Genomic DNA, 24,712 nt, shown 5'->3' on the forward strand with positions numbered 1-24,712 from the left:
CAAGATGTTGCTGGGTCTGCCTGATGGCTCCCTCTGAGGCCGAGATGACAGTTGAGGAGGGAGGGGCCTCTTCCTTCAGGCTGTCCAAGATGTTGCTGGGTCTGCCTGATGGCTCCCTCTGAGGCCTTAAAGATAACTGTGTTGTCATTTGCTGATCAAACAAAGATAATTAGTAAATAATAATAATAATAATAATAATAATAATTATTATTATTATTAACCTTTAATTATAAAGCACTGTAAATTTACACAGCGCTGTACATACAATCATTTTAATTGGACGGTTCCCTGCCCTCAGGCTTACAATCTAAAAAGACACGACACAAAGGGAGTGGTGGTGGGGAAAGGGCCTCTCTAGAAGGATAATACATATAAAATACATAGCAATACAGGAAATGATTCAATAAAACAGACGACAAAAGAACATCAATTAGCAAGTGACAATTATGCAATGCCTGGGAATGCTGCCCTGAACAGGATGGTCTTCAACTCCGTTTTGAAGTTGGTTAAAGAAGTGATGGCTCTTGCTCGTGGAGGAAGAAGGTTCCAGGAGTGAGGGGCAGCGAGTGAAAAGGTGCGAATCCGAGATGGAGCAGAGGAAATCCTGGGACATCAGATTTTGGAATATTTGCATATACATAGTGTGATAGCTAGGAGATGGGACCAAAGTCTAAACATGAAATTCATTTATGTTTTGTATAAACCTTATAAATATAGTCTTATGGTAATTTTATACATAAAGTTTTTATAATTTTGTGCACGAAACAAAGTTTGTGTAGACTAAACCATCAAAAAGCAAAGGTGTCACTATCTGAGACCCACATATGGACAATTTTAGATTTTGGAGTATTTCAGAATTCTGGATAAGTGTTACTCAACCTATAATGTTATACATTGCTTCCAAGCCCTGTTTAGCATGATGGATTTTAAAAAGTACGAAAGCTCCATCTGCTGTCCTTCCATAAAATTGCAGTAGTTAGACTTGATGGTCTATGATTTGGAGGACTGATATTTTGGGCTAGATTCTTAACAGATAAATTTGGCACAGCTCAGGTTAGCAACAAGAAGTCCATATTCACCAGAATCTTTTGGAGCAAGCATTTCAAGTAGCAGATAACTAGTACAGTCAGCCCTTCACATTTGTGGCTTTGACTTTTGTGGATTTGATTATTCATGGATTTGATTAATATGTTCTCTCTAGGAATATCTGGTGGAAGTTGACTGTACAATCACTCTGGAGGACCTAGAGATTCCTAGAAAAAACATTTCTCAAGGCATTCGTAGGTTTCTACAGCTCAGTTCTATGGTTAACTTCTGCTGGATGTTGATCATAGAGTTGTGCTGGAGGATCTAGAGCTTCCTTGAGAAGTATTCTCTCAGGAAAAAATAAAGTATTTTTCATTGGTGGTTTTTCCACTTTCCTGGGGGTCCTGTGCCCCTAACCCCAGTGTATGTGAAGGGCCCACTGTAATTGTACCTTAAACAGGATTATGTGCTATCTCTGGTTAGCTTCCATTCCTCTTAATTCAATTCCAAGTTAAGTTTGATTGTATGAGTTATGTAAATTGTGTCCTAGTGAACAAATTTATTTAACTACCCCCTGTTTGTGTTGGGCTAATATTGCATGTAGAGCATCAATCTTGATTTCTTTTTTTACAGTCCCTGTGGTAAAACAGACAGTATTACCTGGAACCAAAGCTCTTTCTACACTTTCAACCCAAGCAGCTGCTGCTCAGAAAAATAAACTCAAAGAACCTGGGGGAGGTTCTTTTAGGTAAGTAATCGTATGCATATGTATGTTTGTGAGGGGAGGGGGGAATCCCCAAAACTTACCAGGGCATACTAGAGATGACACCTCTGTCTACAATATTATATGCTTGTTTTTTGTCCCCTTTGCGTTGTATTTTGACAACATAAGGATGCTAATTATTTATTTATGACATTTGTTTATCATCTCTCAGCATTCCAGGGCTCCCAAGTGGAATGAAGAAATTTAAACCACCAACAAATAGAAAAGGACCTTTAAAAAAAGGGTCTGTTTTAACAGATAATTAACAACAACAAAAAAAAAAAAAAACAGTTGAAAACAGTCAGAGAGGCACTCCTAATTTTAGGATCTAAGGCCAATCAAAATATATTTTTATTTATAGATTTTATATTCTCCCTTTATCCCAATGATGGGTCTCAATGCAGATAACAACATATTTAAAACAATACAAGTTAACAACCACACAAAAGTCAAATGTATAAGATTAAAAAAACAATGAAACAAAATATGATTAAAACAGTAAATCTTAAAATTTTTAAAACACATTAAAAACACCACATTAAAAGCCCAAACTTCGTCAGTTTGTAAAATCCCAATGGCATAAAACTGTTTTGATTTGCTGCTGGAAGGAAAGAATGGGGTCAGCCTAGCCTCTCTGGGGAGAGAGTTCCAAAGTCTGGGAACAGCCACCAAAAAGGCCCTCTGCCTTGTTCTACCAAAGGAGCGTGAGAATGTGGTGGGCCAGAGAGAAGGACTTCTCCAGATGATCTTAGCACTCTAATTGTCAAATACAGGGAGATGTGGTCCTTCAAATAACCTGGACGCAAGCCATTTAGGGCTTTATAGGTTAAAACCACCACTTTGAATTGTGCCTGGAAACAGACTGGTAGCCAATAGAACTGTTGCAATGAGGGAGTTGTGTGCTCCCTCTGGCCAGCCCCATTTAACAACCTGGCGGAAGCTCTTTGGACCAACTGGAGCTTTCAGCACTTTTCAAAGGCAGACTCATGTAGAGCATGTTACAGTAATCCAAACGGGTGAAACCAAAGCAGGTCCTACTGTGGTCAGATTTGATGTCTCCAGGAATGGGCACAGTAATGCACTAGATTTGTAACTGTGCGAAAGCTCTTCTTGGTCACTGCTGAAACCTGGGCCTCCAGGCTCAGAAATGAATCTAGGAGTACTCTCAAACTGCAAACCTCCATTTTTAGGGGAGTGTTACCCCATCTAAGACTGACTGGATTCCTGTTCCCAGATTTGTCATTTGATTGAGCAGGAGCTCCTTTGTCTTCTTGTCTGAATTTTTGTATAAGAGTTCCGCCTTCTGGTGCCCATGGTTAGAAAACCCTCAGTTGGACCTGTTTTGCTTCTCAAAACTGACTGCTGAGCTTTGCTGTGTAGTGGTCATACTGCCTGCACAGTGTTCTTTTCTCAACTTTACTGAACACTTTTCTGAACAGAGAAACAGTGGAAGTGATGGACGAAAGCAACAGGCCAGAGAAGCCTTTCAGGAAATTATTTTTTATATGAATGATTAATAGTACGATAAAAAAGTCTCTTAAATAATATTCATTGCTGAAACAGACAGCCATATAGAGGCAGTTTGATGCCACCCCAGATTGGGCCTCAGCAACTGCACACCACAGCCCTGATCTGGTTACTTTGTGTTGGAAAAAGGGCGCCCATTCTGCCGCCACTGCAGTTTTCCTGCAGCGTGCAGTATCTAAACGCCACACTGCCGGATGGCGTGTGTGCGTTGTGTGTACTCCAAGCTGCCGGGAAGCCATTGTATTTTACCAGTCTGTTCTGGCCCTGAGTTTCCTTTAGTTGAAAACTCAAAAAATGTTTATTTTTTCACTCATTTGCAACCATGCCCAGATTAGCTCTGGAAAGAATTTCTGTTTGGAATACCACTCCCAGAATCCTGCAGCCAGCCTGGCCATAAGGAGATGTGGTCCAAAATAATAATTTTTCCAATGTCTGGTCTTGCTCTACCTACCTAAGGTGGCTGGAGGATCATACTGTCAGATGGGCACTGCATGCTGTGCTCCTAAGCATAGGTGGAGGATGTACCTTTCCAGTATTGGGCTGCAATTCCTATTAATCCTAGCCAGTATAACCAGCAGTGAAAATGATGGGCATGGCAGTCCAGTGTTTTGGGAAGGGGCACACATTCTTCATTCTTTTCCCAAAAAGGGAATTTAACAAACCCAGCTAGAATCCCACTGATCAGTCATTTAAGAGGGGAAAGGGGAAGACAGAATTCAGCCCATCTTTCTCCCACTTCTTAATGGTTGCATCTGCACAACAGAAGTAATCTAAGTTGACATGACTTTAACAGCCATGGCTCAATGCTATACAATCCGGGGACAGCCCCTGTTGTGTCCAGTGACAGTGCGTGCACGTGGCCACACTGCCATTAGGGGTAACAAGAAACAGCAGCACTTGTTGACTTGGTTGGCTTGAATCTGCTTTTCTTCTTGTCTTATATCCTCAGTATTTTTCTATTAAATTTAATTCCCTTGAATTTAACCCAGATGTTTACTATATTGTTATTTACTTTACTTTTACTTTGGTTTTGCTTATTATCCTATATAGTTGGCCTTCAATATCCATGGGGGATCTGTTCCAGACCCCCCTTGGATTCCAAAACCCATAGATGCCCAATGGCAGTGTGTGTGTGCTGCCATTAGGGGCAACAGGACTTCAATGGTGGCACATGCATGCAGCCATACCGCCATTAGGGACAGCCCCTGTTGTCTCCAGTGGCAGTGCTTGCACGTGGCCATGCCGCTATTAGAGATAATGGGATTTGTTCATAATGGCGGCACAGCTGCTTTCATGTGCCACTACTGGAGAAAATGGGGGCTGTCCCAAATGGTGCTGCGGCCATGTGCACGTGCCACCATTGGGGATGATATGAGCAAGTCCACCGATACTGTAATCTTGAGAGCCAACTGTAATCTGTTAAGATGCCCATTGAATGTAGTTTCATAGGAATAGGCCACTGTTTTAGTTTGAACTTGCAGAACAGTTTTCTGAAATCTGGCTTCTTTTTATTCCAAATGGCAAAAAATTTATTTGATTGTAATGTTTTCTGTTTCTGAAGGGATGATGACGATATTAACGACGTTGCCTCGATGGCAGGAGTTAACTTATCAGAAGAGAGTGCACGCATATTGGCCACAAATTCTGAATTGGTGGGCACGTTAACAAGGTCGTGTAAGGACGAAACCTTCCTTCTCCCAACGCCTTTGCAAAGAAGGATATTAGAAATAGGTGGGTTATTGCTATAAGTCTCCCTTGACATATATGCAAACTATATCAATCACAGTATTTGCAGAAGGTAATTGAAACCCAATATAAATTGCCTGCTTTTAGGGCTGTTCTGCACATTACATGTTAGCAATCCTAGACTTGCCAGCAAATCTCTGCCTGCACTCAGTCTTTGCTCTCTTTTATGTGTATTTGCACAATAGTATTACCAAACATGTTTTTTATACAGTGGGCGTTTCCCTTACGTGGGGGATTCATTCCGAACCCTGCTGCGTAAGGGAAATCCAGCGTATACTGGAGCCCCATTAGAAATAATGGGGCTCGTGCCCGTGACTGAAAGCCATGTATGTTGCGCCCGCGTATGACATGGGTGCACTGTATCTCATTCTCACACTTGATTTTTACATGTACAGTTGAAAAATCTTAGAACATCTAAAAATATTATATGTGAAATAGCAGTAAAACCACAGGGCAGACCAACAGTAGCTCTGCTGAAATAATCCCATTTTTGTTCTGTTCTTGTGTTCAGATCTGTAGCTCTGAGCCTCTGAGATGCCATACCAGCTCATATACTGATAATTTTGAGCGAGGGAATTTTTTTGTCAGTGTAGTGGTCTGATTGGTGGTTTGCCTTAATCCAAGGCATGATCTTGTGTGGCACATGACAATACTACTCTGCCAGCAACTGTGACCATTATTGGATGCAGGTTAGAGGTGACATGTGAAGCTGTTCTATGAAGCAGAAATGAACTAAAATTGGAATAAACTCTACTGGGGTTGAGAAGAGAGAAGATTTATCTATATAACACACTAAAGGCCTTTCAGCCCCTGCAAGAGCCACACACACTTCTTTTATTTCAGTAATGCAGAGACACTTTTTACTTTTTAGCATATGACCATATTCTATGTGCTAGCACAACTTTTTCAAAACTCACATTTTCAAAAGCTTGGGCAGTATTGATGCAAGCTATCAGTCACTCTAGATTGATTACAACTTGCTATGGAACATCTTCCTATCTGCATAGGAAGAAAAAAAAATCTTCTCTAGTGTAATATGTGGACTGAGCCTTACAATACAATTAGAATACATATGTTGCACAGCAAAGTTACAACACAGTAACACAGCTACAATAGAGATGTGAAACCGCAAAGTTACACTACAGTACAGCACATACAGTATACTTACATTACACAACAAAGCAAGATAGTTTTATCCATAAATTTACACCAGCATCTCCACTGAATGCTACTTAATTTACATCAGTGCATTATTACAGTCATGTGTCAGTCAGCCATTATATGTTTTGTATGTGCATGTTGACTTAAGGCTTCTCTGACAAATTACTACTGGGGTCTATCTTTTGTGTCTGTCTCTAACAAAAGTAATTGTTTGTTATAAGCAAATGACAAATGCTGCACCTGCATCCAAGTTGTCATCCAGTGACTAGAGTTGAAGTGTACCTGGGTAGCATCTAGATTTAAATGCTGGCATTTATTTCCCTGACATGACTCAAGTACATTACCATAGCTGCCCCAAGTCTAAAATGGAATTTGTAAGATCTGTTCCACCTGACTGTTTTGGAAAAAGAATGCAATGAAGATCATAAAGCATTTTATCTAGCTAGTTTTTTAGTTGTAGTTTTTTGTAGTACTGACTGCCAGAATGATTCAGAACAATGCGGATGAAGAATATCTGGTGACAAGAGACTGTCAGTTATAAATTAACAAAGTCCTCCATCTTAAGTCATTTTTGTCTCAACTGTTACAGTTCTTTATTATTGTAAATGGTAATGGGTATAGCAATGGATAACTTCATTAAATTATATTCAGTTAAATTCTGAATGGTATGCCTAACTTTTTTATTGGTCTCTTGAATGACTGATTATGGTCTTTAGCTGAGTAGCAAAGATTTGAAGATAAAGCATTTTGCACAGAAAAAGAGAAATAAATTGTATCTAAAACAACATGACTGGCAAGAAGCCCACATCTATCAGCAGGTGTACAGTCAAGACTGGAATCATTGAATATTAGGTGTGTTGTTGCCTGGCATATTAGAAACTCAGCTATCTTAAAGCAAAATGTAAGCTACGTAAGATGTGGTCATGGTGTGAACATTGCAATTCTGCAACATATTTCTAGGGCCTTTTCTCCATGTGAGTTCACTACCTTGATGACTTTTATCAACTGGAGATAGACATCTATAGACCATCCTTATGCCAAATACCACAGATGTTACAATGCTTTAAACATAGTGCTTTTCAAGTCAATTCCACAAATCAAATAATGAGAAATCAGGTCATGCAGTTAGCTACATTACCCTGGTGCTAAATTAGCAAAGGTTGCTGGTATTTGTTAAGAAATCTGTTTGTTTTTCTTGAAAACATAGGTAAAAAGCACGGAATAACGGAAATTCATCCTGATGTAGTTAGCTATGTATCACACGCAACGCAACAAAGGTTACAAAACCTGGTTGAGAAGGTATCAGAAACTGCCCAGCAAAAGAATATTTCTTATAAGGTAACTGTTTTCTCTATCGTGAAATTGTTCAGGAATATGTGTTCATTCAAGCTCCATTTAAATGAGTGTAAATGCAATCCCAGGTATTCTTCCCTTGGGAAATGGTTAGCAATTTTTGCAATCCCCCCGTAAGAGACCTTGTACTGATGAGCAAGGTGTCTTGTCTAAGGGGGGAGTAACATGTGTTTTGCAGACACAATCATTGCTATGACTGCCAATAAACACTAAGAAAAAAATTAAACAGCATTTTTTTTTTTTTTAAGAAAATTGCTTGAGGAACAAGAGTGTTTTTAATTTAGAAATTGTTCCAGGGCTTTTTTTCAAATGTAAAATGTGCAGATCATTTTAGTGGTCAAAAGCCAGAACTTCCTATATTGGTTACCAACTTAACTTTTTAGTGTCTTTAGAAGGGTGTGACTCTTTTATTACAACTAAAAAATCCATGCGTTTGCAAACAATAAGAATAGATTTAAACATACACTGACTGGATTTAGTCTCTGTGTGGATCATTTTTGGCAGTTTCTTATGTTTCAGAATAAAACTATCTTCTGGCAGGTATGCTAATAAACCAGATACACCTGTATTTATTTAAAGTATCAAGAAAATATTCATTGCAGAAAAGTGGGATAGACTGGTTACAGTGTGAATTTTCCTCTGCTTCATACTTTAGGGGAGATACAATTTCATGTCATGGTATGAGAGCAAACTGTATTTTCCTGCATTCAGCCAAAATGGCAAGCTGAAAGCAGAAGTTTCTAATTTTCTCCCTTTGTATGTGAGCAAAGGGAGAAAGAGAGGAGAGGAACACACAGTTTGGAGATACAGCACCATTCACTCTCATGATGAGAAAATCATGGTTGGCTGTTATATCTGGGTCAAGCCAGTGATCTGCTGTGTGGATCCTCTCCTAACAGACCAACCAAAAGCCAAATGCAATGGGTTCATGTGAAAATTCCCACTGATGGATGAATTTGGACAGGTGAGTTCATTAAGCAAACTTCTTTAAATTCCCACAGAAGGCAGCCATTGCAGGGGATCATATGGGGCCATTTTTGAAATGTGATTACTCTTTGAAATATGGTGCATAGACTGAATAGAATGGATACATTGTGGTCACTGCTACATATATTATAATCAACCAGGCATCATAGAATATAATATATATATTCAAGCATAGTTCTTCTTCCAGTTCTTCTTATTCTCCATCTATGGAAGAGTCATTTTAAATATGGCTTCCCTTATTATCTCATAGTATGTCATACATCTTTGCCTAGTGAAGAAGGGCTTAGATATGAGATTATATTTTGTAGGCAAAAGTGTTACCCATCAGAGTGAATGTGTCTTAACATAATCCCTTCCCATTCAAAACACACATCAGGATACAGTAGAATAATTTCTTCCCACTCCCCCACCCCTAAATACATTCAGACTGCATTGCAAAACTCCCAAGAGTGCCTTAGCTGTGGATTCCTGCATGCCAAAGGATTGAAATACAGGGGCTTTGTGGTCCATTCTAGCTCTGTGATTCTAACTCATTCTAGTTGGAATTACTTTTGTCTAGGAGCTTCAGAACAGGGTCCATGAAAAAGATTTGCCTAAATTAGATTGGAATATGAATAGCACATACTGGGATGGTCAAGATAGGATTTAGAGAATCACTAAACTTAAAAGCTTTTTGACCTGGAAATGACAGGAAATTAGGAGACTCTTCTTTTAATACCCTGTGCCATTATATTCTTTCTTGAGAACATATCTCTGGCTTTTGTCAGGCACAAAAGAGAGGATTTGATGAACAAAGTCTAACCTAGTGTGTTCATTTGTTTATTCCCTAACACCATCTCTGGATGTAAGATAAAGGGGAAGAATAAACATTGGATATACTTAAGTTGACTTGACAGAATCCCATGCCTGAAAGACCTGTGCTTCAAAAATGTTTTTGAAAAAAGGGAGTTGGTTGAAAATATTTCTTAAATGTTGTATTCTGATGGGATCATAGAAGAGGATGTGGAATGTTTAAAAATTATTTAGTGACTATATGAGTTTAAAGATTAATTTGCTGTTTGAAGATGATTAAGTGAACATTTTGAGCATATTTTGCTCCTTCTTAAGGTATATAGTTCAAGTGAGCAGCTTTGTAATTCCTCCCTTTTCTGATTTCTAATGAAAAGTATTTTATTACATTTTTCAGGATGATGAAAGATATGAGCAAGCAAGTGATGTTCGGGCACAGCTCAAGTTCTTTGAACAACTTGATCAAATAGAAAAACAGCGGAAAGATGAACAAGAAAGAGAAATTTTAATGCGCGCAGCAAAGGCAAGTGCTTTGGGGTGTTGGCCTTAATAGATTGACAAAGTGCCCTATTTCACGTTGAAAGAATAGTGGTTCTGGTGTTCTGGAAGACATGGAATGAGGCAGGAGGTTCTGTCCCTAACCTTAGAACCAACACAATATGATCTTTCTTCTTTTTGATGCTAACAACAATTCAGTGCCATTAAAAGCTGACAGGTGTGTTGCATACACACGGTTTCAGCATCCCCATTCTTAGTTATGAAACAGTGTTCTTTACCACTCAGACGCCACTCTCAGAACTTTGGGAATTGCCTTCTACTGCATAAAAACTGTGCACATGGTTTTCTATGTCTGAGGCTTCATTTGCACTGCAGAAATGATGCAGTTTGACACTGCTTTAACTGCCATGGCCCAATGCTATGAAATTCTGTGGTTTGTTGTTTTGTGAGGTATTTAGCCTTCTCGGTCAGAGAACTCTGGTACCACAATAAACTACAAATCCCAGGATTCCATAGCATCAAGCCATGGCAATTAATGTGTTGTCAAACTGCATTATTTCTTCAGTGAAGATGCAATCTAAGGGAGCACTATGGATACCACTCCATAAACGTATACCATGGCATAGGTGTAACCTTGTATAAGAACATCCCTCCGTGCTTTCTGAATCCATTTCATCTCTTGCTAAGTTAAATTTCAGTAGATAATCTTTTTTTATTCTCTTTGATTGAGAGACTGGATTATATAGCATATCACATTCTACTGCTTCTGGATTGTAAGTGAAACTGCTCTCCTGCCACAAGAGAAGGAGAAAGAGTAGCAAAAAACTTTGCAAGCAGAGGCCAAGCTTGATTTTTGAGGTACAAACATATAAATAAATAAATAAATAAATAAAAACTTTATTTATATACCGCCCTTCGAAACATCAGGGCGGTTTACAGCAATAAAACTACATTCAATACAATACAATTTACAATTTAAAAACAATACAATTAAAACAATAAAAGAACTTGTGCCAAATCGTAAGTTGCTAACAGAGGGAGGAGGGCTCTCCGGGGAAGTATCAGGGGTAAGCCTGTTTAAAAAAGAACGTTTTCAGCCCCTCCTTAAATTGGGCCAGGGAGGTTGCTGAACGGAGCTCGATGGGCAGCGAGTTCCAGAGAGTAGGGGCCGAGGTGGAAAAGGCCCTTCTGGTGGTGTTGACTAATCTGGTCTCTGGAACTCTTAGCAGATGCTGCCCAGTAGATCTGAGTGTGCAGGGCGGATTGTACGGAGAGAGGCGGTCCTTTAAGTACTCTGGACCCAAGCCATTTAGGGCTTTATAGGTTATGACCAATATAGCTCCTCCAGTGATTCCAGTACAAGCATAATCCCCCACATGTGATTCCTTCTAAGCACATGTTCTCATAAACCATGAAATATTTATTTTTAACATTTGAAATAACATTTTCCATATTCCTGAAATTATACATTGGTCCATACCAGGTGTGGTGGTTTGGGCATTGGGCTATGACCCTGGAGAGCAGGGTTCAGATGTCTGCTCAACCATGGAAACTCTGTGAGTGACCTTGGGTAAGTCACACTCTCTCAGCCTCAGAGGATGGCAATGGCAAAGTGCCTCTGAAGAAACATGACAAGAAAAATTCATGGTAGGTTTATCTTAGGATCACCATAAGTCAGAAATTACTTGAAGCCATACAACAACAACTCCTTCCAGTAACACAGTCCTTGGGATTAATGTTGCTGATTATTGTGGTGCTTTGTTCCTCTCCTGTTTGTAATGATGTTTTAGTTTTTGAGAGAGAATGTGATTCAAAATGGAGCCAGTGTAGTGTAGTGGCTTGAATATGGACTAGGACTCTGGGAAACCGGGTTCCAATCCCTGTTCAACCTTAGAAACCCAGAGCATGACCATGGCATGTTGCACTCTGTCAGTCAAAGAGGAAGGCAATGGCAAACCCCTTCTGAATAAATGTTGCCAAGAGAAAATCCTGTGCTACAATTGCCATAAGTCAAAATTGTCTTGAAGGTGGTAACAACAGCAGCAAATGTCATACAGAGAAGCACAATTCTTTCCTCATCTCTCTCAAAATGTATGTTTATGGGCATGATCATACTCCTTGTTCCTAAGAAGAGTCTGGGTGAGTGATTCACTATTTAGAATGTTGCTTGTTTGACTGTGATTGACTTCAGAAAACCCTGTGAGAGCTAGATAGTAAGTAAACTGACAGACAATGGAAAATAGGTTCCAGTGGCCTAAAGTCAACGTGAGACTGAGCATGATCATCTGGCACAAAAAATCTGTTCTGGAGCGTTTTTCTACCTTCCAGAACAGCGTTTTAGGGTCTGTGAGAGGCTACAAGGAGGAGAGAGTGCCCAGTCCCTTGCAGAGGCTGCCCCCATGAGTGCAATGATAGCATTAGACATCCAGTAAATCTCTAAATATGACCTAAAATTTAGCCTCATTTTTTTCCTTATAATAATGGGGCTGCAGGCTGGAGTGGGATCCCCTGGATCTCTAGGTCTCACAAAAGTCTATCTCCATACCTATCCTTATGTATGTGGGTTGTGCTTGCTAGGTGTAAATGTGTTTTGTAGTGCCACACACAGAACTGGCAGTTTTTAACCTCCAGTCTTCACCATGTAAAGGTACAAAATCCTTTTAAAACAAATGTTAATTTTGCCACTGGATTTTAATCTCCATTCAGACACAGAGTTATTGTTCTGTCTCAGGCTAATGAATCCCATCCAGATGGAAGCTCAGTCTGGGCAACAAACTGCTGTTTCTCTTTTCTCTTACTGATAGTCATATATATGAGGGTATTTCAACTGACCTATGGCTTAAAGGCAGGAGAGCTGTTGCATTGGAGCTCACTCCAGAGTAGACTGGCATAGAATTGAGTTACGCTTTGCATTCTTGGGGAGATGTCCAGATTTGTAAGAACATTGTCTGGCTCACCCAGACCTACTTTGACTTTGTCTGTCCTTCCTTTGGCCCTGCCCTGAGATCCTTCTTAAAGTGGAACTCATTTCTGAGGGCAAAATAGGTTTCCCAACCCTGTTAAATGTACAAAGGAGAGGACTGGAGTTTGTCATGGCTTTGAATCGTGAGACTGATTTCAGGTTTCATTGAGTTCCAATATTTGGGAAGACTTCTTACTTTTATATAGTAGATGTGAAGCAATTTGGATGTAAGGGGAAAAAAGTGAATTATCAAACTTGTTCAGAGTTTTTTCTTTCTTAAATAGAATTAGGCCAGAACTTGGCTGGGGATCTGGTTGGATCAGGTCTCTTCCTTCTCCCCATTGTCAGTGATGTAATTGATTTTAAATGTATAACAATTTCTGTATCTGTTCTTGAAACTCATGGTATTTGACAATAATGATAAGAGAATGTGCTGTGTTGAATTCTCTTAAAATATAGAATTTCTAAACACATTTTTTAAAAAAAGTTCTGCTTTATTAGTCTCTGATTTCTTCTTTGTTCTCTCCCCCCCCACTGTTTTTTAACCAATACAGTCTCGATCTAGACAAGAAGATCCAGAGCAGCTAAGGTTGAAACAGAAGGCCAAGGAGGTATTTTTTTAAATACATGTTTTCTACTTACAGTTACCATTTTAATACAATATTATATTTTGAACTTTGCAATAATAACTGAATTTCAAAAATCATAAGAGATCATGAAAACTTAAAAGGAATTATAAATTTCTATTTTGCCAAACACAGATGCAGCAACAGGAATTAGCACAAATGAGACAGAGGGATGCCAACTTAACTGCACTGGCTGCAATAGGACCCAGAAAGAAGAGGAAAGTGGATTCTCCAGGCGCTGGATCAGGGACAGAGGTACACAACTATATCTTCATTTGCATAAATAGGCACTGTTGTAATCCAGACTTCTGATACCTTTGGTATATGCCTTCTGCCCTGAATTTAAAGTGGAAGTACACTTTACTTTTGCCCCAAACAGGCTTCATTTGTTGAGAGCTTGAGAGTTAGAATGACCCCACTCCATATTCACTGAAATGCTCTGCCATATGTTACTGATCTAGGAATTCAGCCTACTGGTTGTAAAGTTTAGCGTCCCTCAAGTGGCTATTTGCCATGCCCCTTTTGTCTTTGAGCATGAGAATAGCAGTTCAAGAATGCTCTCTAAAATAAAATTATTATGAGGTAGAGGTTTTAGTGAAAGGCAGAAATTCAACAGATTTTTCTTGTCTTGAAGTTAGTGGTTGTTAGTGAGATATGTTGAACATTACTTGTTGACGATATAAAACTTCCAACATAATTTGACAAACTAATTTAGAAATGACTCAGCAAATGCTCTTCAGTAGCAAATGTAAGCTTGGGTAACCGAAGTATGATTGTATCATTATTGATAAATATCTTATAAATCTGGTGTATGAATCTGTGTAGTAGCAACCTAGATTGTTTAACATCACTTGAGTTAAAACAAATTCCTTTCAAAAGGGGTTAATATTGAAATCTCAGAGCTTTGCCTTTGACTTCATGAAGACAATGAAATTGGATTAAGATGGGGATTTTTTCTAAATTTACTTCATAAAAGTAATAGTTGCATTTTCAGAAACAGCAGCACCCACATTGATCTACAGAAGTAACAATTAGAATGACATCAATAAAAATATAATTGACTTCAAACTGGAACAGTGATTAAAAAAAAAAGATTCATGGGACTCATTGATATGTAGAGCATGGCTATGCAGAAATAAGCCCCCTTGTTTTCACTGAAGCATCCTCCCTAGTAAACGTGTCTGAGATTGCAGCATAAAATAATGTGGTTCCAAACTTTATAGATAAAAATAAATTCTTACAACCCAATTGTCCAATTAAGAATGGCTTTGAAAAACTGTATGCCACCTAGAAATATATTTACTGCTGAAAAAGTGAGATGCCTTGAACTATAATAGGTGGTGAGTGTGATTATACTGACCATATTCCCTCCTGCTTTAACATACCTGTTAACATACGGAAGCAGGATTGTCAGCCTGAAAACTGGAGAGGGCTCCTCTACCTTTAATGGTTGTCTAGAAGAGTTGATTTCAGCAGGTGTTGCTTGTTACCTGGTTACACGAGAAGCAACACCTGCTGAAATTCTTCATCACCAGTACAGAAGCCCTCCAGTTTTCAGAATGACAACCCTATATAGAAGGAAGACCACTTGCTGAATGGCCATTTGCCCCCCTCCTTGTATTTTAAAGAAATACGGCTGTTGTACTTTTCTCTAAGGAAGAGAGAAATGGTGTTGGGATTCCTTTCCTTTCCGACTTTGAGTAAATGTGTATTCTTCCACATTAAAGGGGCAATAGCAACCTTCTTTGCCAGGAAATCTGCCAGGGATCAGTGGTTCAACTTCCGTCTGTCCTAAAGACAAGGGCCTCTGAATGATCTTGGGGATTTGTGCCCCTATACTTCATGTTGTCAGTACATAGTGTCTTTGTTAGACAAACTTTTTCTCTCCACCCCCCACCCCACATCTTACGACAAGGCTACATCATCAGTGTTATTCTCCAGTGGTGGTTCATTGACCATTAAGTGAGCCCACATTGCTCTTGTTCCTTGCATAATGACCGAAAGCAGTGTTCATTTAAATAGAACGTTGTTGCATATTTAATCAAGCTTCACTTAAACTACTCTATGAACTGTTACAATTGCTGCTCTGGGGGTGTTTTGTGTGTGCCTTTGCATGCATACACACCTTTCCACGCACATTTTAGGTTGACACTACCTTTAATATATGGAATCTGTTTCATTTTCTTCAGAAAATCTTGTTTGCACAACAGCAAACTTTGATTAATTTAGTTACCTTAGATTAACCAGTTACTGGATAGCCAAATCAACTGCAGGCTTCCTGAATCGAAGCTTTTGTTTGCTTAATTAAGAGCCAGCTGCTCTGGATCTGATTGACTGAACAGCTGTGTGATTGCTGTTCCAGTTGACATTTTTAAACCGAGCTTTCCTTGTCTGTGTTTGTGTGTGTATGTATGTGTTTTATTTTTGTAGTTAAAGCTCACTACCAAAAAGGTTTGTTTAAACTAGCATGTTAATGTCTGAGGAGTGTGAGATCCTAAGAATATGTAAAGGTCACCTTTGAGCAAAACAGTTTAGTATGTGTTTAGCTACTAAACTGAATGTTGACAGTAACAAAAAAGAATAAACAACACCCAAACATATAATTCATTTAGTGCATAATGTTAAATATCAGAGGAAACTTCAAACACCAGGTTTCTAATTTTGGGAAATACAGTAATTTTTTTGTTCTTATTGGTTGTTCAGGCATATTTGGGAAGCTTAAATATATTGTGGCAAGATTTCCTGACTAGATTGTGTGCGCGCATGTGTGTTCAAGTTACCTGGCGACTTATGGCAATCCCATGTACTTCATAGGGTTTTATTAGGCAAAGATTGCATTCTAGGCTAGGGTGACTCCATGAGTGACTGAGAGGTCTTATACTGTTGCATCTTTTTTCAGTATTCTTCCCATTCTCTACACAATACCTATTTGGTGATTTCTTCTTTCTTTGCATATACTGTAGTGATTTTTGAAATCCTTCCTTATATCTGAACAATCTGTCAACCTAACACCACACATTTGACTCATCATGTGAGCCTGCATGCATCTTTGGGTGCAGTTTTATATATGCTGTGCATACCATGTGGAAAGAACTGTGGATGGGGTATTGCTCTGATGCTGGAGGACAGAAGAAGACATCTGACTCTCCTTAAGCCATGCAGAGGGAAGCCTCCTTCTAATAAAGGAGAGAGGTTGCAAAAAATGGTGCATTTGACATAGATTTCTGTCCCTCCCTGAAACTTGATACCCATTCCATGGCCTATTCCACAGTTTAAGAACTGCAGGTGCGGAGTCAAGAGCCTTGTGTAATGTTCAGGTGTACAGGAATGGTACATGTCAGTAGAGAGTTATTTGACTAGAAGCAGTAGCACAGCTAACAGCAGGTAAAAGGATGAGTGAAGATGGAAAAAGAATGACTGGAAACAATCATTTTAGATGTTTTAGTCTAAGTAACTTTTTAATATGGATTTTTTTTTTATCTAGGATACTATCAAAAAGTTTGGTTCAATCAAAATCTGCCCTTCTGTAACTTAAAACTGTTAGACCAGGTTCTACCCTCTGGAGCAGCAGAGAACAAGCCTGTATCCTCTCTGTGTGAGAGCCCTTGAGGTTTTTAAAGAGTGCAATCATGTTATTCCTCAGTCTTCTCTTCTTCTTTATGCTCTCTGACTCTCACAAAATGTTCCTATGCAGTGCGATTTCTGGAGCTTCTAAAGCTGTAGATCTGGTGTTTTGGCATCATCAAGCTGCCTATGCCCAGCTCCTTCAACCTTTCCTCATATATTTTGTTTTCAGTATCGTCTTTGTTGCCCTTTTCTGAACCAGCTTAAACTTGCCTATATCCTTCTTAAAATGAGGTGGCTAGAATGGAATGCAGTACTATAGATGAGGCCTAACCAGTACAGAATATAGAGTGACTATTACTTCCCTTGACTTGGAAACTATGGTTCTATTTATGCAGGCTAAAATAGTATTTTCTTTCTTTGCTGCAGCATCACAGTGCTGTGTCATTTTCAGTTTAATGATAAATAATAATCCCAAGTTCCTTTTCACATATAGTACTGCCCAGTATCCCCCATCCTTTACTTGTGGATTTGGTTTTTGTGTCCTAGAGCTATAATTTTCCATTTGTCTTTGTTAAATTTCATCTTATTTAATTTCCACCATGTTTTCTAGTTTATCAAGATCCTTTTAAATTCTGTTCCTGTCTTCCAATCATTAGCTACCCATCCCAGTTTTGTATCATCTACAATCTTGATAAATATTCCACCTGCCTCATCATCTGTCAGTTGATAAAAAAAATGTTGAAAAGCAATGATCCTGGGACAGAACCATGTGGCACTCCACTTGAGACTTCCCTCCAGTTTGAAGTTCAGCCCTTGGCAATGAATCTTTGATTGCAGTTTGACAATCAGTTATGCATCCATCTGACAGTGTTTCCATCTATTTAATCAGGTTGCTAATCAACATATTTTGGTGGACCTTATTAAATGCTTTGTTGAAATCCATGTAGAGTTGGCCCTCCACATTTGTGGATTTTGCAGATTTGAGTATTTATGGATTTGATTAATATGTGCTCTCTAGGAATGTCAAGGTCCTCCAGCACAACTTTATAGTTAATGTCCATCAGAAATTGCACCGGAAGACCCAGAGATTCCTAGACAGGATGCTTCTCTAGGCATTTGTAGGACCTTCACCACAATTCTATGGTCAATGTCCATCAGATACTGACCATAGAGTTGCACCAAAGGACCTAGAGATTTCTAGAGAGGTATTCTCTCAGGTTTAAAAGAAGTGTTTTTTTAATTTGCAGTTTTTCACTTTCACAGGGGTCCTGTGCTCCTAACCCCAGCAAATGAGGAGGGCCCACTGTAATTGTTCCTTAAGCAGGACTGTGTGCCATCTCTGGTTAGTTTGCTCTCCTCTCAATTCCTGCCCCAAGTTAAATTTGGTTCTTTTAAGTATTCTGATTAAGCATTCCTACCATCTACTAAACCAGTGACCCAATCAAAAAAGATATAAGGTTTGTTTGTCAGTGTTTGTTCCTCACAAACTCATGCTGACTCCTACTAATCACTGTATTGTCATCAAGATATTTTTACAGACCTATATAATATTTTTCCAGGTATTTAGGTTGGGCTGACTGACCTGTAGTTGGTTCCTTGGATGTTATTTTTTGTCCTTTTTTGAGGAGATGACTGCTGAAACAAATGTTACTGAAGTAGTGATGTTCACTTGTCTAAATGTGTAGCTTCAGTTTGCACACCAGTTAGTGATCTTTCAAGAGAAAGTGATTTGCAGAGAGCTTTATCGCACTTTGAAAATCCAAACAGATGCGTTATCCAGTCTGTCTATGCCACCTGCTGGTTGCAGTTTATTATTGCTTCTCCCTATGCTTTCCTAGAGAATGAGGAGATGCTGCAAAACTGCTGTCACTTCGGATGCAACTGATATTTTTGTTATTTTTAAAACATGAAATTGATAGTTTAATTGACTCATCGTTTTATATAACAAAGGCCGTGGGTTGCTTCTGTAGTTTAATAAAAGAAATAATGCCTTCTGCATTGACTGTACTTGAGTATAAGATATGACTCCAGTGATTGTACCATTGTGGAACACACCTCTCTTAAATCTGACTTTGGTTAGATATCTTACTGTGAAACAAATCCGTGATCTATTTTATACTAGGCCAGCACATATGGCACTACGTCTCACATGAATTTTTCATTGAGGTTTGAACCCTCAAACTAGAAAGGTCTGTACTATGTGTTTTTTCAAAGACAGCATGCTTTGCACATGTCTGAATAGTTGCCTAGACCCAAACCTAGCTGGATCCAGTATTCTAACTTAAGGGGTTTGATAGAAGCATTGAATCTTAATGTTTGCTTTTGGAAATGGTATATAGTTTTAGGACCCTTCTTGTTTTCCTTCTGGCGGTAGGCGAAGACCTTTTTATTTGAACAAATATTTAGTAGCCATGTGGCTGTGCAGAATGGTCTTACATGGGCTGTGTGTTCATGTGTGTTATTTATTGTCATGTTTTTAAACTATTTCTGTTTTAAAGTATTGAAATTTTATGTGGTAATTTATTTAATTTTTAAATATCATGATAATGTTTTGTTCATGTACTTTGTTTTAATTTAAATTTGAGTCACCTTGGGTTCCATTTGGGGGAAAGGCATGATGTATATTTAAATAAAGAAAGGAGGTGGGCTATCCCATTCTTTACACCACACAGTTATAGTGCTATATTTAGCTTTACATCCTATGGAATCCTGGGATTTGCAGTTTAAGGAGGGGTACTGTGGGCCTGCCACATCAGATGGTTAGTGGTCCATGGATTCGACTGGTCACAGATCACTATGCCACATATTATTCAGTGGTGGCACTTGCACATGGATGCACTGACCTGAACACATGCATATCACCATACGTTGAATAATATGGGACATGATTGTCCGTGTTTTTCACCATCTACGGGGCCCCTCAGAACTGAACCCCTGTGGTTGGGCAGGGTCCACTGTATTTAGAATTCACAGTCAGGGAATTCTAGTGCCCCACCAGACTACAAACCTCAGGATTCTCTAAGACAGTGATAGCGAGCCTTTTACAGACCGAGTGCCCAAACTGCAACCCAAAACCCACTTATTTATCACAAAGCCACATTCCTCTGGCTTTCTAGTAACAAACTCTGGCAAACTCTGTGGTGAGGTGACAGAGCATGTGCCCACAGAGAGGGCTCTGAGTGCCACCTCTGGCACGCGTGCCATAGGTTCTCCACCACTGCTCTAGGACGTACCTATTGTTGTAAGCCTTCAAGTTATTTCCCACCTATGGCAACCCTAACAAGTAAATAATAATAAATAAAACTTTAATTTCTACCCTGCTTTTTGTGAAAACAATCACAGCGGCTTACAGTGTTAAAAGAATACACCATATATACAAAACATCCTCCCCTTAAAAAAGAATCAAATAGTTTAAGGTTAAAATTACATGAACAATTAAAACAATAACGGTGGGCAGAGTCATAATTGCAAAATCGCAAACAAAATCGCAAAGAAACCTATTGTAGGGTTTTCTTGGCATATTTCTTCAGAGGAGTTTTGCCATTGCCATCCTCTGAGGCTGAAAGTGTGTGACTTGCACAAGGTCTCCCAGTGGGTTTCATGGCCATGCCAGGATTCAGATCCTGGTTTCCAGAGTCACAGTCCAACACTCATAGAATCGTAGAGTTGGAAGAGACCACAAGGGCCATCCAGTCCAACCCCTTGCCATTCAGGAACTCTCAATCAAAGCATCCCTGACAGATGGCCATCCAGCCTCTGCTTAAAGACCTCCAAAGAAGGAGACTCCACCACACTCTGAGGGAGTGTGTTCCACTGTTGAACAGCCCTTACTGTCAGGAAGTACCTCCTAATGTTGAGGTGGAATCTCTTTTCCTGCAGCTTGCATCCATTGCTCCGGGTCCTGTTCTCTGGAGCAGCAGAAAATCATATCACCTCTGAACCTTCTTTTCTCTAGGCTAAACATCCCCAGCTCCCTAAGTTGTTCCTCATAGGACATGGTTTCCAGACCCTTCACCATTTTAATCGCCCTCCTTTGGACACGCTCCAGGTTCTCAATGTCCTTTTTGAATTGTTGTGCCCAATTCAACTCAAACCACTATACCATGATGGGTCTCATACATAACACAGTTAGTGTTAGAATTGCAATATGTAGTAGTATGAAACAGCTCTATTTCAACAAATGAATAGAAGAGGGTAGATTGAATCTTAGTGTTTCACAGAGTACAAATCTGCTCTGCGGGCATTCTGCATCTCAAAGGTAAATGGAGATTCCATCTGACCACAGCATACTTAAAAACTATAGACTAGGGTAGAGACCACAGGGAGACAAAATGACAATTGAGACTCAGTAGAGTCCTAGTGGCATTCAACACTGTCCATCAGTACAAGAGTTTGAGAGAGACATGATGATGACATAGTTTACCTAGGTGAAGTAAAAGTGTCTGAGTCACCTCTGGGCTTCCCAGCTTTCTTGGAAAGAAAATTGTGAGCAGGGTGGCAGTGGTTGGTGGAAGCCCGAAACTGACAAAACTCTTTGTGCTTTTATAAGCATTCATATAAGCCTCAGGCTTGCTGGTATCGTACAGAGTAAATTTAGTGTTGTCTTTACTTTTAACACATTCAGTGTACCAATATGTAGTGATAACAGAATGTTATCCCATTATTATTATTATTATTATTATTATTATTATTATTAGTTCCTGGGACTTATCCAACTAGGGTACTTATTTTATTTTAATCCCACTGTTCCAATATTGGAATTTAAGGAACCACACAATGGGATTAAAAACAAAATAGGTTACAATATATATTTTTTTTAAAAAAAGATTAAATGGATTATCTTGTTAAAACAACTAAATTGAAAACAATTTAAAAGAGCACCAGGGAGAGAAGAAAATGTATACTAACCTACCCTTACCACCATTAAAACCCCTTTCCTCTGCAGCCATTTAGCACTCTGCTAAAATTTCCCAGTCTTGGGTTTTTGTTGTTACTGCATTCTGTTGATGTTACTAGACTAGAATACCCAGAATCCCTGTCTACTGGTTATTCTATTTGGGCTTCTGGGAATTCAAGTCCAACAACATATAGGGATCCATGTGTGATAATTTCTTACTCCATTGTTTAATCTTAAATTAAATTATCTTTGAGGTGCGAAACTAGGGCTTTCATGATGGGTTTAGATAGCTTCTATCCTTTTAAAAATTCGTAGGAGGCTTATTGTCATGTGATAACACGGTGAAGCATTTTCACTGCTAGGAAAAACAAAATAATTCAGCAGTTGCAGAAATCATTTGAAAATGCTACCTTCTCCTATAGACATGGGAATTGATAATGTACCACCATTTATCTTGTAGTGCTTGCAAACGTAAAATGCTCAGTGCATGTTAAAAGCACATCCCTTTATGCCCTTTATGTCTGCTGGACATAAGTTCCAGAATCTCCAAATTGGGCTTCATGGTCCAACAAATCTGGAGGGCACCAGGTTGGCAGAGTCCACCCAAGATATGCCTTAAAGTTTAAGATTTAAAGATCTCTCAACACCTGTGTGAAGATTACTGTTCCTTTGATGCTTTTTCTGCTTGGAGATGAAATGGATAGTACTGATCCCATTTATGTAGCTCTGTAACTACTTATGAAGCAGTTATCATCAATCAGCACCCTATGGAGCCCTTTTTATTGCAGCAGGCCTGCAATCTTCTAGGGTTTTAAAACATTGTTTCAGCTTTTTGTAAAAATGTATTAGCTTTCCCACTGATGCCTGAATTCTTCATTTGAAACTATTTTATTGGATATAAGCTGCAGTCCTGTACACACTTCCTTGGGAGTTAGTCCCATTGAACTCAGTGAAATTTTAATTCCCAGGAGAAGAACATTTAGTTGCAATGCACATACTCCATTACTTCATAAGTTGCTTTGTATTTTCCCTTTGAAACAGAAAGTGTAGGATTACAAATTTTCTTAATAAATAAGTTATAAATTATGGTAATGAATAATCAAGTCAGCCTTGGATGCCCCTGGGTCCATCTTTGTCACTGAAAGCCCATCAAGCTTTAATAGCTTGGCATGCCTTTTGCCAGATTTGACTGGAACACCAGTTGCATCCATTCTTGGACAGGGATAGCTTGACTACAGTAGTTCAGGAACTGGTAACTTCAAGGCTGGAAAGAGCTGTATGTAGGGCTGCTCTTATGGCAGCTCCAGAAGCTGCAGCTGGCGAAGAAGGCCTCAGATGGGCCAATGAGAGAGCCGAACTCCTGGCAATACCTAACATCTCAAATGAAAAAAAATCATACTGCTTGATACCAGGCCAGGTTTTTGTTGTTTTGTTGTAAAGTCCTAAACAGCTTGGGATTTGGTAAGATGGGAGTCCACCTCCTCCTTTATAGGCCCATTTGGTCTTTGAGGTCATCTGGAGAGGCCCTCTTGGTAGTGACACATACTCCTAAAGTCCATTCTGCGGTCCTTCAGAGCAGGGGAATGCCACTCTCTCTGAAATTCAGCATATTTCAACAATTCTAAATTTAAAATATTAAAAATATTCCCATTTAATCGTCCAACCTAATGTCTGTTTCATGGGCCACATAACTATTATCTTTTAATTGGCATACTGCACATATTGTATACTTTATTTTTTATTATTGTTCTGCACTGCAATGATGTTTTTGAATGTAAGCAGTTTATAAATACTTGTAAATAAAGTGAGCTGGAACGAGACCAAGTCCCTCATAAGATCCTTTGATTTGAGCTGCTGTCGTGCAAGTTATGCAGTGACCATCATTCTGTTCTATTTGTAAGATAAACAATAGTTTTTTGTGGGTTTTTTGGGCTATGTGGCCATGTTCTAGAAGAGTTTATTCCTGATGTTTCACCAGCATCTGTTGTTGTCTCAAAACTGGTGAATATGATTTTCTCTCAGTTTGTTTATTTTGGTAACCCCATTTTTTTTCTAAAGGTTGAAAATTCTTGGTGTTGTTAGGAAGTCCAATCTCTGTGCCTCAATGTAGTTTGTTCCTAGAATATATAAACAAAGATAGTAGTTTCTAAAGTACAATTTCCTATTATAAATGGTCCAGGTGTTTGTGGATTTCAATGGCTTCCCTGTGCATCCTGACATGGTAGTTGCACAGGGAAGCCATTGAAATCCACAAACACCTGGACCATTTCAACAGGAAAGAGGAAACCCTTAAAGTAAACAAGGTTTGGCTACTAGTCCTGAAAAATAGCAAGATGAAGACTCAACAAATGCAAATGAGAAATCTCCCAGTGTCAGGGGTTTCCCAGCAGACAATGAGTACTAATCAAGCAGGCACTCATCCTCTTTTGCAGACCTTTCACCCTGAGGCCTGCCATTAGCAACAGAACAATACACATGATGCAAATCACTCCTGTCTTCCCAGGTCACACTGTGTGTGTGTGTGTGTGTGTGTGTGTGTGTGTGTGTATTGATGCCAGCCATGAAAGCCTTTGACTTCACATAGTTGACAATGTTTGTGAAGCTTGGGAGTAGAATATATAATAGTAAAGTACTTGGACTTGAGTTAGAACATCCAGTCAGAGATACTTAGTTGATACCTTAGAAATATCCCTTAGCTGGGTTATTACAGTCTTAGGGTGTTATATACACAGTTACCAGTGCCACAGATAGAAATGAGTGTATGTGGGGCAACCATGCATGCCTTGAGTTTTCAGACTACTGCAAACTGA

The 24,712-nt window shown here is 39.1% G+C and overlaps 1 protein-coding gene across 2 annotated transcripts in view; it reads left to right on the top strand.

Annotated features, from left to right (window-relative positions):
- TAF4 (TATA-box binding protein associated factor 4) overlaps positions 1 to 24,712 on the top strand; it is a 94,565-nt gene that overhangs the window by 66,073 nt on the left and 3,780 nt on the right. For both annotated transcript variants that reach the window (XM_089513683.1, XM_089513684.1), the window contains exons 10-15: positions 1,660 to 1,774; positions 4,878 to 5,047; positions 7,431 to 7,561; positions 9,750 to 9,875; positions 13,367 to 13,423; positions 13,574 to 13,693. In XM_089513683.1, the coding sequence (XP_089369809.1) occupies positions 1,660 to 1,774; positions 4,878 to 5,047; positions 7,431 to 7,561; positions 9,750 to 9,875; positions 13,367 to 13,423; positions 13,574 to 13,693 (719 nt within the window). The remainder of the gene's footprint in view (positions 1 to 1,659; positions 1,775 to 4,877; positions 5,048 to 7,430; positions 7,562 to 9,749; positions 9,876 to 13,366; positions 13,424 to 13,573; positions 13,694 to 24,712) is intronic.

This window comes from Sceloporus occidentalis, unplaced genomic scaffold (assembly GCF_023333645.1).
Source record: "Sceloporus occidentalis isolate IW3139 unplaced genomic scaffold, rSceOcc1.0.p SCAF_3, whole genome shotgun sequence".
Taxonomy (NCBI): domain Eukaryota; kingdom Metazoa; phylum Chordata; class Lepidosauria; order Squamata; family Phrynosomatidae; genus Sceloporus; species Sceloporus occidentalis.